Here is a 14,080-nt window from a genome sequence, read left to right on the forward strand (position 1 = left end):
GTCCACGGCGACCTCGCGAGACCAAGACGCCGCCGAACCCTCGATCGCCTGCAGGAGGCGTCGAACAGGATGTGGCCGCTGAGTTTAAGAGGGTCACGCGGTGTCATCGGCAGCGTGCGACACATGCGTGAGACTGGAAGAGTCACAGCAAAGCAGACGTAGGGGTCCTTAGTCCTTAAAAATCACGCGGTGGTGGAACGTTCAGAGGTTTTCGCAAAGTCCAATTCAGTTCAAGGACAGCGTGCATGAGCTCTGACGTTTTGTGAGTAGCGTACGCAGGCTAGCGCTGAGACGTTGTCGTGCGGCGCACGTGCCTGTTGGCGGCGATGTAGCCCATGAGCAGGATGCTGGCATACATGTTGAGGTAGAAGGCGGGCGCTCCGAAGCTGCGGTAGACCCCGAGCAGCGGCCGCAAAGCGCCGGCGTGCTTGGCGATGCGGAAGGGAAGGCAAAGACTCAGCAGGAAGTCGGCGGCCGCCAGGTTCTTGAGGTAGACGGTGACGCAGCGGGACGAGCGGGCGCCGCGCAGGAACACTTTCAGCCTCAAGCCGTTCGGCAGCAGGCCCGCCTACGCCGGAAAAGCACAAGTTGCTTCGTCGCCGGTCATCCCGTCAGAACCGCGCTCGGCATTCACCGGTTCAACTTTTGGTTATTTGCTCTCTTTGGGCCCGGGCCAACGCAATACAAATAAGATCTCGCCGCATATTAGCGCCAAGGAACTACGTTGAAGTCAACAGAGGAGAAAAAGATTTCATTTTCAAAAATAAAGTTGCCACTCTCTCATATTTGGCATACGATGTCAAAAGAATCATTATAATAATAACACACGAAGACGTGAAGAGGAAGAAGAATGGACGAAGCCTCAATTTGTAATTTCCATCCATCCATCCGTCCGTTTTCTGGCGCGGGCGTGCTGGCGCCTCTCCCGGCCATCATCCCAGCGGGAGGCGGGGGCACACCCCGAACCGGTCGCCAGCCCATCGCAGGGCACATACAAACAAACAACCGTCCGCACTCACATTCACACCTACGGGCAATTTAGAGTCTTCAATCAACCTGGCACGCATGTTTTGGGGATGCGGGAGAAAAGCCACGCAGGCACGGGGAGAACACGCAAACTCCACACGGGCGGGGTTAGGATTTGGACCCCGGTCCCCAGAACTGCGCTCACCAGTCCTCCGCCGTGCCGCCAGGTTTCATATTCATATTATTTCTTTAACGTTTTGGGGGGACAAATGTATATGCTGAGTGTATTTTTCGAAGTTTAGCATTTTGTGTTTTGAGGGTATGCGGCAATAATGATATCGTAGATTTTTGTGCCGACCTCACCAGGAAGACCAGGCTGTAGACCACCGTGAAGACGTGGCGGGTCCAGGCGGCGGGGGCGGACCCGCACGGCGGCGACGCGGAAACGGTCTCGTCGGAAGACCGGTCGAAGGGCCCGTCGGCACCGACCGGCATTCTCACGATCGTGGATACTCTGGAAAAGACGCGGAACCTTCAGAACGCGGCAGGAAGTCACGAGGACCGATCGGAAGTGTTTGAGGTTTGCGGTCGTGCCACGTGTTCTCACCCTCGTCGTTGCGTCGCTATGCGAGCTGGCTACAAGTTAGCATTGCTAACGGCTTGCATTTCAACAGGAAGGTCGAAAGGCAGCACGAAGTTGAACACAGCGGACGTCATCCGCTCCGCGGAAATCTCGAACCGACCGGCGAGCGTCCCAACTTTCAGGGTGTAGGGGGCTACCTTTGCACCTTTTTACACGTCTGCGACTGCTCAGAAAAAAAATGTACCTCCTCAGAGGTCGCCCTCTGCGGGTCAGGGAGGTTTTCGGGACAGTCCCGATGATCGGTGGCCCTGGCGACAGCTCCTGGAAAATGCCCGTGCCCCCTGGTTGGAAGGCCGTCGGGAATGATCCAGACGCAAGCTCCAGATGCCAACGCAAATTCCGGGCAGTTGCAGAGCTCAAAAATAGCTCTGGCTCAAAATAGAGCCCCCAAAAAGGGGGATTTGATTTTCCCATGGATAAAAGAAGAAAAGAAGGCGCTTTGGAATTAAGGGATCTTATGGGCAAGCAACAAAACACAGCAGAAAGAACTCAGTCTGCATGGGGTCAAATGTCACACGGTCAGACATGCACAGCCGCGGCGGGCAAAACCGGATTCGGCCAGTCACCGCCCCTTCAAACGGGGACCGCATCGGATTTGATCGTGGACGGAGACGTGAAAAGAAGGTGGCGAGCGAAGGAGCCGATTGGCCGGGACCGCCGTCGTTCACACTCGGCCTCCAACACCATCCGAGCTCTCCTCGCGTACGCTCGCAACACAACCGGGTCACACGCGAAGTCGGCCGAGTTCGTCTCGGCACAAGGGGGACGACGCGCGCTCGCTTCCAGATGCCGAACCGCGGAGATGACACGCGAACTCGCGCCAGCGAACACAACACTTTGTCGACTTACCTCCGCAACGTGTGCGAGACTGCTCGCCACTTCCTCCTACGCCGCTGCGAGACCTGCCGTGGAATTTGCACGCGCACGCACACACACTCACAAACAATGAGCGATTGCCCCAAACATCCCCCCCGAGTTGGACGCCCCTGACCATATGTGTGTGTGTGTGTGTGTGTGTGCGCGCGCGCGCAACTTGAATGGTGAGCATCTTCTACTCGGCGCGCACATGCACGAGCCACTTTCATATCGCGTTTATGAAAATGCGGAAGCGGTATTGTTTGACTGCGGTCCGCTCGACAGGAGAGGTTTTCGATCAGGTCGGCACCAGGAAGTTTTCTGCACTTTGCGCTTTTCTTTGGATCCCAAACCCTCGGCCTGCTCACATTTTGGGTCGGGGCGAGTTGAGCCGAGAGCCTCAAGAAGACAATCGGCTCGCTCGCCGTTTGTGCTGTCGGGTCTGGGGGCGTTTGTAATAACTTGCAAATGTTTAAGGTTAATAATTGATTTGTTTTGTTCGGAAAGGAAATGACAATTTGATCGGATATGCTGTGCTGGGGGGTTTTGTTTTCAAAGTGTCAACAAATGTCGACTGTCGTGACGACACCGCTGTCTGTTGGTCACATTGTACAACTGCACAGTCCTCTCGTCACAAATCTAGTATTGCACAACAAAGTGTCCACTAGAGGGCAGTGAAATGCACTAAATGGACAAAAGTATTGGAACAGCTCTGAACTCAAAGAATCGATTAATCAGTCCAAAAAATGTGTTTCGATGAATCTATGAATCGGATTAAAAAACGTCTTTATTTCCTTCCCTTGACTGAAAATACAGGACATTATTTGAAGGTGCAGAAAATATAAATTGATTCCGATTCACTTCCTGCTCGCTCCGTAACAGCCATCAGATTGTTTTCGAAAGGAAAAGCGGATGTTTGCAAAAGTCTTATTTTGAAAAAACACAAAAAGGACGACAACGGAAAGCAGAGAATATTTCCTGTTGAGAGTCTGAAATTGGACAATTTGAAGTCGGACAAGCTCTCCTAAATGATCGACCGATTTTCAAAATAGTTGCCTATTAATTTGATCATCGATGAGTTGCTGGACCTCCAGAGTGTCAAACTCGTTTTTGCCACATTGTAGTCACGGTTTCCCTCAGAGTGACTGTGAAACCATATCAATGTTTAGTCACCTCATTATTACATACGCACAACAAATTGATGGCCACCTAGTTTTGAAATCAAAAGTCAACTATTGAAAATGCTGACAGTGTCTCAACGCTGCTATTTGTTATTTTACGAGAATTTGCGCAATAATCACGGAAGTTGACACAGGTGATTTGCTTGGGCGGGCCACATGAAATGACGTGGCGGGCCAGATTTGGCCCGCGGGCCGGGAGTTTGAGACGGTATGAAGACATGTCGAATAGTCGAGGAGTGCCATTCGGAATGAAGCACAAAAGAGATGGTTCGGTCTTTGTTTTCAATTGCTTCAAACGCTTTATTTGCGTTTCCAAACACAAACGAGAGCGATGACACAAAACCTCTCATGTTCCCTCATCTCCTCGCCTCCTAGACATGCTTCTTCATGTCCTGCGTTCCTCTGACGTCTGCTCATTTGTCTCCTCTCAGATGTTAGCTCGTCTGCTCTCCTCACTTCCTATGATGTTCCCTCATCTCCTCGTTCCCTCTCCTTCACCCTCATCTCCTCGGTCCCTCTTACGTCCTTACTTCCTCGCATGTCCCCTTATCTCCTCACTTCTTTTTTGTGTCCCCTCATCTTCTCGGTCCCTCTCATGTTCCCTTGTCGCCTGACTTCCTCCCACGCCTCCTCACCTCCTCAGTCCCTGTCGTGTCGCCCGAGTTCCTGGCTTCCTCTCGTGTCCCCTCATCTCCTCGGTCCCTCTCGCGTTCCTCTCACGTTCCCTTCCGTCCCGGCTCCCTCTCTCGTCGCCCGAGCTCCCCGAGACGTTCCCCGGCAGAGGGCGCTCCTAAATGTTGCCGAGACTCGGCGCGGCGGCGAGGGAGGCGGTCCCGTCCCCTCCCGAGATCTTGCCGAGCAGAGACTCTCTGAACTTCTGGCACATGAGGAAGTAGATGACGGGGTCCAGGCAGACGTTGACGGCGGACAGGAAGAGCGTGGCCTCCTTGGCCTGGAAGAGCAGGAAGCGCGAGGCCCGGCCGAAACCCGACGCCGGCATCTGGCTGAGCGTGTAGGGCACGCGGCAGACGTGGTAGGGCACGAAGCAGACGAAGAAGACGGCCAGGATGCAGAAGATGCTGCGGTTGGACTTGCGGCGCACGTCGTTGCCGTCGCGGTTGACGCGGCGGTACGAGCGGTAGATGCGGCGCGTGATGGAGGAGTAACAGAAAGCCAGAACCAGCAGGGTGAGCCAGAACAGGCCCACGCTGAAGAAGGTGGAGCCCCGGTGCCACCGGACCCCCAGCGGGCTCTTCAGCCTGACGCAGTGGCGGGACGTCTCCTCGTCGGCCGGCCGGCTGGTCAGCACGGCGTTGGGTAGCGCGCACGCGATGAGGAGGCTCCAGGCGAGCAGCGCCAGGATCCGGGCCGCGCCCGCGTCCCGCAGGAGCCGGGCCCACGCGGACCCGCCCGAGCCGGCGTGACGGACGATCTTGACGTAGCGCTCCAGGCTGATGAGGCCCATGAAGAGGATGCCCACGTACATGGACGAGTAGAAGAGCACCGACGTGTAGCGGCACGTGACCGCCCGCAGGCGCCACCCGCCCAGCCCCAGCTGCAGCGCCACCCGGAAGGGGAAGGTGGCCAGCATCAGGAGGTCGGCCACCACCACGTTCTTCAGGTACACCACCAGGGCGGAGTCGCCGGGCACCCGGAAGAAGATCCAGGCGGCCACGCCGTTGAGGGGCACGCCCACCGCGCAGATGACGAAGTAGAGCGACGGGAGCACCTGACGTGTGAACACGCTGCTCACGTCTGATTGGTTGCCGGGGAAATGGGAGGAGTTAGGCGGATCCATCCCTGAAAAGAAAACAACACACGAGCACGCCGGCGTCAAATGCGCTCGCTCAAACGCTAGCATTTAGCATTGCTTGCCTTTCGCTGTTCCCAACGCGTCGACGCGTTTTCGTAACCTTCGATCGATAACGGCAAAGACACAAAAATCGAATCGAGCAATATTTTGATGACGGCCTGGTTTTGATGGCTAAATGTACCTGCCTGCCCGAAACGGCCGCACTTCAAGAGTTGTAGGCGTAGTAAAGGTCATCCTCGTTGACAGAGCGAATGGCGGCGGCCCGCTGAAATACGGCCTGCAGAGGGTGCGAGTTGCGCAATTCGCACGTGTTGCCCTCCAACCTCGGCGGACACGAGTGCATGAAGGATCCCGACGAACCATCCCAATTCGAGACATGGCACGCTTGTCTTGATACCGTCGGAATGACGCCAAAGACGTGCAATCGTTCCGACGCTTTGATGACTCCACACTTGTGTGAATGCAAAATGGCTGCCTCGTCGCAGATCCCCCTGGTGTATTGCAACGACGTCATGAGGATCCGTCCAGTGCCATTCACGGTAAAGACAGCGACAGTGACATTTGTGACAGACGCATTTGTATGGAAAAGCAAGAGGAGACAAATGCCAAAATGTCATTCGCAAAGCATCAAACTTCGTTTGGCACGCCTCACGGAAAAGACATTTTGGCATGGAAAGTTTGAAAAATAGGACTTGACAGGAATTGTTTTTCTTATAAACAACTGCCAATCATTGAAATACATATATCAGTCAAGTTGGTTTCCAAAAGGAAATTCATGTCTTTCGCATTATTGATCAAATGATAGGAAAATGACCCGCATGGATGCCCGAGAGGATCGTGTCATCCATATTTTCATGAACTATGGAGGTGTACACTCGCCCCTCGCTATGTTGCGGTTGACTTTCTACGGGTTCGGTGCATCCCTGATTTTTTGGGGGTAGAATTATATGGGACTATTTGCTCTAGCTCGGGGTTTTGAGGTGATTATTTTCCCACCGCGGACTCACGTAGCAATAAGTGCGAGCCAGGAGGGAAGAGTGTAAATCCATCCATCCATTTTCTGCGCTGTAACAAAAAACAGTGAACACATTCTTAGCCAGTCAAGTGAGGCCGCAACTCGACACAACACAGTGCGTCACGCTTTCGCCAGTGACTGTAACAGCCGACAAACTGCACGTCGTCGTTCGCTCAACAGGTCAGGCTCGTCTTTCAAAGGCGAACACATTCAACGTGAGAGTGGAGAACGTGACAATGGCGACCCCGCGTGGCCTCGAATTGTACCTGCACCTCACATGCAGATATTGTCTGATGGGCTTACAAAATGTGCATGAACCTTTGAAGCATATCTAAAACAAATCCAACAAATACTTGGGCGCTACTTTGTACATTGAACAAAACAACTGAACGATTGCTTATATGCTTCAGTGGCGAAACCCCCAAATAGGATGAACGCACACGCCGCGCGGAGGTTCACGACGACGTTTTGTTGTTCTTCCGCTTGGCCTTATACTGCTCTCACGCTCGATTTCCCCTCGAGCGATCAGCGAAGCATTATCTTCTCTTCTCTTCTCTTCTCTTCAATCAGGGTCGAACAAACACTTGCGAAGTGTTTGCTGCGCACACGTGCGATTGATGGCCGGCCAACGCGCACTTCCTTCTTCTGCCGACCGCACAGGTGGACAAACATCGCTCCGGTACGAAGGAACACGGGACTCCTCCTCGTGCCGAGCCGGCGAATTGCGGCCATCGTGTTTCGTTGTTATTTCTCAGCTCCTGATTTGACGTGAAGCAGCTGGACAAGTCCCACTTAAAATAGTTTCCACAATTCCATCCATCCCGGAAGCTCGTTTCCCCTTCTATGGGTGAGTGCCTTTTTTTGTTTCTAGGTGTCGTGACCCATTAAGGACACCACTCGAAAAAAACTAACAAAACAAAAAAAACCTGAAAACGGTTCGAATGGTCAGAACCATAGACAACTGAGTTCGGTCCAGATTCCTACGGAAGTTGCATCCGTAAATTCAGTTTAATGTGAGCAAATGTTCACATATTAGATGTATCGTGAGGACAAGGATGTGCTTGAAGACTTGTTTTTGTTTTATGAAAATAGGATTTACGGCACAACACTTTCCATTTGCACCGTTAAATTTCAAACGCTAACGGTCCAAATATTACTGTAGCGCAGGGGTGTCAAACTCATTTTTGTCACGGGCCACATCGGAGTTAGGGTTTCTCTCGGAGGGTCGTTACGGCCGTGAGCCCATACGAATGTATGATCGCCTCGTGTTATTACATATTCGCAAATTGATGGATAGCTACTTTTGAAATCAGAAGCCAGTCAAAACTGCTCGCTCGACGGCAGTATTATTTCAATTATTTGACAGAGAGGATCGGTAACCAACAAAATGTTTGCAATATCTCAATCATTGTAAAAGTGAAGACAATTTGCGATTTTGCTATTGACACAAGAACCATGAAGTGGATGCACGGGATTTGGTTTCGCGGGCCACATAAAACGATGTGGCGGGCCGAATGCGGCCCCCGGGCCACCAATTTGACACCGGTGCTGTAGCGTAATGAGACTCTTGTTGTGACTTAGCACGTAGCATTATGCAACATCTTAATCAGTTCAACGTGAGCAAATATTCCCATTTGAAATGTATCTTTAGGACAAGGATGTGCTTGAAGTCCTTTTTTGTTGTTGTTGTTACAGGATATGAAAATATGATTTACGGCACAAGAAGGCTAAAAACCTTTCAATCTCATACGCTACTGGTACAAATATTGCGGTAGCGTAATGAGACTATTTTTGTTTCTTACCACATGGCAATATTCAACATCTTAATGCAAAAGGTGTCATTCTTGTTTAGAGGAGACGGAAAAGTCATTGAAATCTTTCGGTATCATTTTGCTGGTCGGTTGTTTCCATATTATTCATACGAGCGTTGACTGCCTATATGGGAATATTGATCCGTATCCCTCGCGGATCGAAGAAAGTATGGCTCAAAAGTCGGGCTGCAAAGTTCAACAAGGTCTCTAAACATGATCAAAAAACGTGTTCATTTGATAATCGATCAATTGTCAATTATTCGATTTACCGTTGCACCACTAATCAACGGTGAGTACTCAATCTATCAATCTATCCATAGATCGATCGATCGCTCCATCTATCTACCTATGGGGCCATTTTGTGAGGTACCACGTGGCTTGTAGTCCGGTGACTTTCGGTTTTTGGACTCCATTATCATCATTATCAGTCTTAACATTCAGTCCCTTCTTTGATGAATAAATATGATTTTTTTTTTTTAATTTCACACGCATAACGGCGCAAACCAAAGCGAACGAGCCCGCTGGTTGCTGACGAGCTTTCTCAGAAATGTACAACATCCCCTTATGAAAAAGGTGAGAAGCCTGATAAAGGTACATCAACTTTTCGTGACATAAGAAATAAAGATATGTTCCTTTGTAAAGTCTTGCATGCATGAAGGCGTTTACTCACCACACGAACGTAAGCGGCAGGTCTTGGTGAGTTGTTGTTTTTTTAAGATGGCTCTTCTTGTGTTTCTTCACTTTGTGTCGTCTCCACCTTTGTGTCTTCTTCACATTGTGTGTTGTCGTGTTTGCTTTTTTTTCTGCGGCGTCCGGTGTCCCTCCCCGTGTGGCGTCTCTCTATCTCCCTCCCTCCCTCCCTCCCTCCCACCCTCCAGACAATAAAGCTTTTTGGTTGCTTTTTTTACAACATCAAGTCTATATTATTTGTAGGAAGAGAGGAAGAAAGACAAGTTGTCAAAAACGCGAGCAAATTGCAGTGGTGGGCTGCGTATTTGGCACGCGGGCCTTCACCGGGGGCTTACGACTATCAGGTCGCAAATATGCAAACCATCAATAGTGCGCCGTACCAAAATGCAAAATGCACGATGTACACTACGTGGCACGCGAGTATCTGTATTTGCGAGACGGACGTGGCACGCAAGCAGTGGCGTACGGGGTGCCAGTGGCCCCTGGGCATCCAACTTAGGGGGGGCATCCAAAAGAGCTGGTCGTACATCATCTGGAACAGCTCACGATCAATACATGTCGAGGAATAACACAACAAAAACTGGACACAAATTTCAAACATTTCCATAAAATGCATCGTACTCACCACAGATGTTGATTATTAAACGTATGGATGTGTTGGCTGTATGTTTTGCTCTGACCGACCATTCAGAGGGCGGGAAAATGCTGACATCATCGAGGGTTATGTCTGTTATTGTAGAATTTTCCGGTTTACAATTTTCCAACAACAAAAAAACAGTATCGCACTTTATTATTTCTTGACTTCTTTTCCTTAGTGTTTGCCCCAGCACATCATCCTTTTCCTTTTGCACCAATGCAAACAGGAAGGGGCTCAGAGCAGATCCCTGATGCACTCCCACCTCCACCTTAAACTCCTCTGTCACACCTACAGCACACCCCATCGCTGCTCTACTCCCCTCATGCGTGTCCTGTACTAGTCTAACATGCTTCTCTGCCACTCCAGACTTCCGCATGCAGTACCGCAGTTGCTCTCTGTGTACTCTGGATCGACAAAGACACCACGTAGCTCCTTCTGACCTTCTCTGTACTTTGCCATCAACATCCTCAAGGCAAATAATGCATCTGCGGAACTCTTTCTAGGCATGAAACCATACTGTTGCTCGCAAATACTCACTTCTGTCTCCGCTACTCTTTCCCACAACTTCATTGTGTGGCTCGTCCACTTTATTCCTCTCTAGTTCCCACAGCTCTGCACATCGCCCTTGTTCTTAAAAATGGGCACCAGCAGTACACTTTTCCTCCATTCCTCAGGCATCTTCTCACCCGCTAGAATTCTATTGAACAAGCTGGTCAAAAACAACTCCACAGCCACCTCTCCTAGATGCTTCCAGACCTCCACAGGAATGCCATCAGGACCAACTGCCTTTCCATTTTTCATCCTCTTGAGTTCCTTTCTAACTTCCCCCTTACTAATCATTGCTACTATCTGGCCCACCACACTTGCCTCTTCTACTCTTCCTCATACATCAACTCCTCAAAGTATTTTTCCATCTATCCGGCAGACTACTGGCACCAGTCCACACATTTCCATCTCGATGCTTAATCGTCCTTCCCATCACTACCCCTCTGTCTGGCCAAGCTGTAAAGATCTTTTTCTCCTTCTTTAGTGTCCAACCTGGCGTACATATGCCTCGTTTGGCCTTTGCCACCTCAACCTTTGCCCTATGTCGCATCTCCATGTAATCTTGTCACCTCTCCTCAGTCCCACTTCTTCTTAGCAAACCTCTTTCCTTGTATGATCGGCTGTACTTTGAGGTTCCACCACCAAGTCTCCTTCTCCCTTTTCCTACCAGAAGATACACAAAGTACTCTCCTGTCTGTTTCTCTGTTCACTTTGGCTGTGGTAGGTCAGTCTTCTGGAAGCTCCTCCCGTCCACCGAGAGCCTGTCTCACCTCTTCCCGAAAAGCCGCACAACACTCGTCCTGTCTCAGCTTCCACCGCATGGTTCTTTGCTCTGCTTTTTTCTTCTTAATCTTCCTCCCCACCACCAGAGTCGTCTTTATTTGCCGTCTAGTCACACTCTCCCCTACCACTACCTTACAGTCAGTAACCTCCTTCAGATAACATCGCTCTTGTAGGTCACTTTATGTTCCTGCCGCTTCTGGAAAAAAAGGTTCACTACAGCAATTTGCATCCTTTTTGCAAAGTCTACCACCATCTGTCCCACCAAGTTCCTTTCTTGGATGCCGTACTTCTTCATCGCCCATGTCCATTACAATCTGCACCAATCACGACTCTCTCTCTGTCTGCGATGCTCAGAACTACTTCGTCTAGCTCCTTCCAGAATTTCTCTTTCACCTCTCGGTCACATCCTGGCTGTGGGGCATTGCCGCGAATCACATGACACACAACACCCTCAATTTCAAGTTTCAGCCTCATCACTCGATCTGATACTCTTTTCACCTCCAAGGCATTCTTAGCCAACTCTTCTTTTAAAATAACCCCGACTCCATTTCTCTTCCCACCAGCACTGCGGTCAAATCATTTCAACTCTGCCCCTAAACTTCGAGCCTTACTGCCTGTCCACCTGCTCTCCTGGACACACAATATATCAACCTTTCTCCAATTCTCCTAATCATCATGTCAACCAACTCCCGAGATCGTTCAAAGTCCCCACATTCAGTTCTAGGCTCTGTGCTTTCCTCTTTTTCTTTCTGCCGAAGAACCCGCTTTCCACCTCTCCTTCGTCTTCGACCTCACAGTAGCTGAATCTCCACCGCCGCCCCGGCGACTGATCCGGTACGGAATTCTTTGGATGAATGCTGATATTTGTTTGGCGAGGTTTTAAGCCGGACGCCCTTTCTGACGCAACACTCCCTTTATTTCATGACAACCTCATGAAATTTATCCTCAACGGCAAACTTGTGTTTTTCATGACAATGTCAAATTATCCTCAACGGCAAACTTGTGTTTTAGTGATTGAAAGTTGTGCTTGAATAATTTCTGACTTCAAACTTGTGTATAAAAGGTGAATTAAGTTTAAAATTCCTCATTCCTGTTCAAAATGGTAACACTATCTACAGTATCGATTTGACCAAGAAGTGTATAGTGGCCTCCATTCAACGTTTCAACGGATTACCAAGACCAGGATGACCGAGAATTGACAAAGACTTGAAACTGGAGGCGTTTGCCAAGCCAAACGTTTACTTTCAAACAATGCGCCACCACCGTGATGGGCTGCTTTGAAGTCCTTTTACCTTTTTGCGGAGGAGATAACGGGAAGTGTTCTAGACCGACTGCTGGACTGATGTTGTCACTACCCACGCTGCCTTGCTGCGCAGGAGAATGGCAGGAAGTGGCGTCCGGCAAAGGCCAAGCACATGACACGAGCAGGAAGTGGAGCATCTCTGCTGAAACAACATCTGCAGACAGACACACGCACACAAACACGCGCGCGCGCGCACACACGCACGGGACTGCCCGGCCTTCCTCACATACAAGCTTAAAGCTACAGTAAATATACCTACTGCACTGTTTGTTTGCTTTTCATACCTTACAAATACAGTATGTTTGATGTTTCAACGCTTCTGTACACGCGGTCCAAAGGAACAACATACAAGATGACTTCGGAAGCCGTTTCTTCGCGGATGGCCGATGTACAACAAACACAACAAGATGCTGGCTAGGCTACAATGACTGTGACTGAATCGTAATAATCTGAATAGTAATAATAATATGACGCAGCAGGGCTGCACGGTGGACGACTGGTTAGCACATCCGCCTCACAGTTCTGAGGTTGCGGGTTCAAATCCGGACTTGAAGATAGCTGGAATAGGCTCCAGAATGCCCGCGACCCTAGTGAGGATAAGCGGTACAGAAAATGGATGGATGGATGATGCAGCAGCAGTTAAACATCTCGCAGCCACCTCTGTACAAATGACTTTTTTTTCCTACACTGTAGCACTTTTTTTGAGGGGAGGGGCTGAAGCAGCCCGAAATTAAATCCCAGCACCCCTAAAATTTGACTGTTTTTTACCGTGTGCTCTTTGTAAACAAGATAGAAAATGTTGTTACCATACAACAGTTGGTTGAAACAACACAATACAAAAAAATACAGCCCCCCCCCCACCCCCCCCTCTTGTCTCCCACTCTTTTACTACGAAGCCACTCTGTTGCAACACGTGCACAATGTGGTTTGGCATTGTCTTGCTGAAATAAGCAGGGGCGTCCATGAAAAAGACGTTGCTTGGATGGCAGCATATGTTTCTCCAAAACCCGTATGTACCTTTCAGCATGAATGGTGCCTTCACAGATGTGTAAGTGACCCATGCCATTGGCACTAAAACAGCCCCATACCATCACAGATGCTGGCTTTTGAACTTTGCGTCCATAACGGTCCAGATGGTTCTTTTCCTCTTTGGCCCGGAGGACACGACATCCACAATTTCCCAAAATATTTGAAATGTGGACTCGTCGGACCACAGAACACTTTTCCGCTTTGCAGCAGTCCATCTTCAATGAGTTCGGGCCCAGAGAACCCGGCGGCGTTTCAGGGTGTTGTTGATAAATGACTTTTGCTTTGCATAGTCGAGTTTCAAGTTGCACTTACAGATGTCACACCGAACTGTATTTACTGACATTGGTTTTCTGAAGTGTTCCTGAGCCCATGTGGTGATATCATTTACACGTTGATGTCGGTTTTTGATGCAGTGTCAATGAAATATAGGTTGAACATGATTTGCAAATCATTGCATTCTGTTTTTATTGATGTTTAACACAATGTCCCAACTTCATTGGAATTGGGGTCGTACTTGGCTGAAACCAGGATACGCGGAACATTCGTTAACTTCGACCACTTAATAGCAACACACTATTCTCATTGACATTCCTCATTTTTATCGCATTGAATCATAGCTCACTGCTCATGTTGTTCGGTAGGAGTTAGGCTGCTTTTTTTTCTATCTAGGAAACCTTTCAGGTGGTCAGCTGTTCTCTGTTTGAAACGGAATGAGAGAAGCTAGCCGGCTGTTGACGGCATCTGCATCAGCTTCAGCATCTGAGTCACAGCGGAGTGATTTGCCACCCTTAAATTCAGATGGCATTCG

General features: G+C 49.7%; 1 protein-coding gene across 1 annotated transcript; it reads right to left on the reverse strand.

Moving 5' to 3' along the window:
* Nucleotides 1–4,435: 4,435 nt before the first annotated feature.
* Nucleotides 4,436–12,287, reverse strand: LOC133405377 (P2Y purinoceptor 14). Its single transcript, XM_061682253.1, has 2 exons — nt 12,233–12,287; nt 4,436–5,445 (listed from the first exon to the last, which is right to left on the reverse strand). Exon 2 carries the CDS (start codon nt 5,441–5,443, stop codon nt 4,436–4,438), a length of 1,008 nt encoding a protein of 335 aa, XP_061538237.1. The 5' UTR covers nt 5,444–5,445; nt 12,233–12,287.
* Nucleotides 12,288–14,080: the final 1,793 nt, after the last annotated feature.

Source organism: Phycodurus eques, chromosome 7 (assembly GCF_024500275.1).
Source record: "Phycodurus eques isolate BA_2022a chromosome 7, UOR_Pequ_1.1, whole genome shotgun sequence".
Classification (NCBI taxonomy): Eukaryota; Metazoa; Chordata; class Actinopteri; order Syngnathiformes; family Syngnathidae; genus Phycodurus; species Phycodurus eques.

Excerpts from the sequence above, each read along its gene's own strand:
- LOC133405377 (XM_061682253.1), bottom strand. The coding sequence starts at position 5,443 with ATGGATCCGCCTAACTCCTCCCATTTCCCCGGCAACCAATCAGACGTG.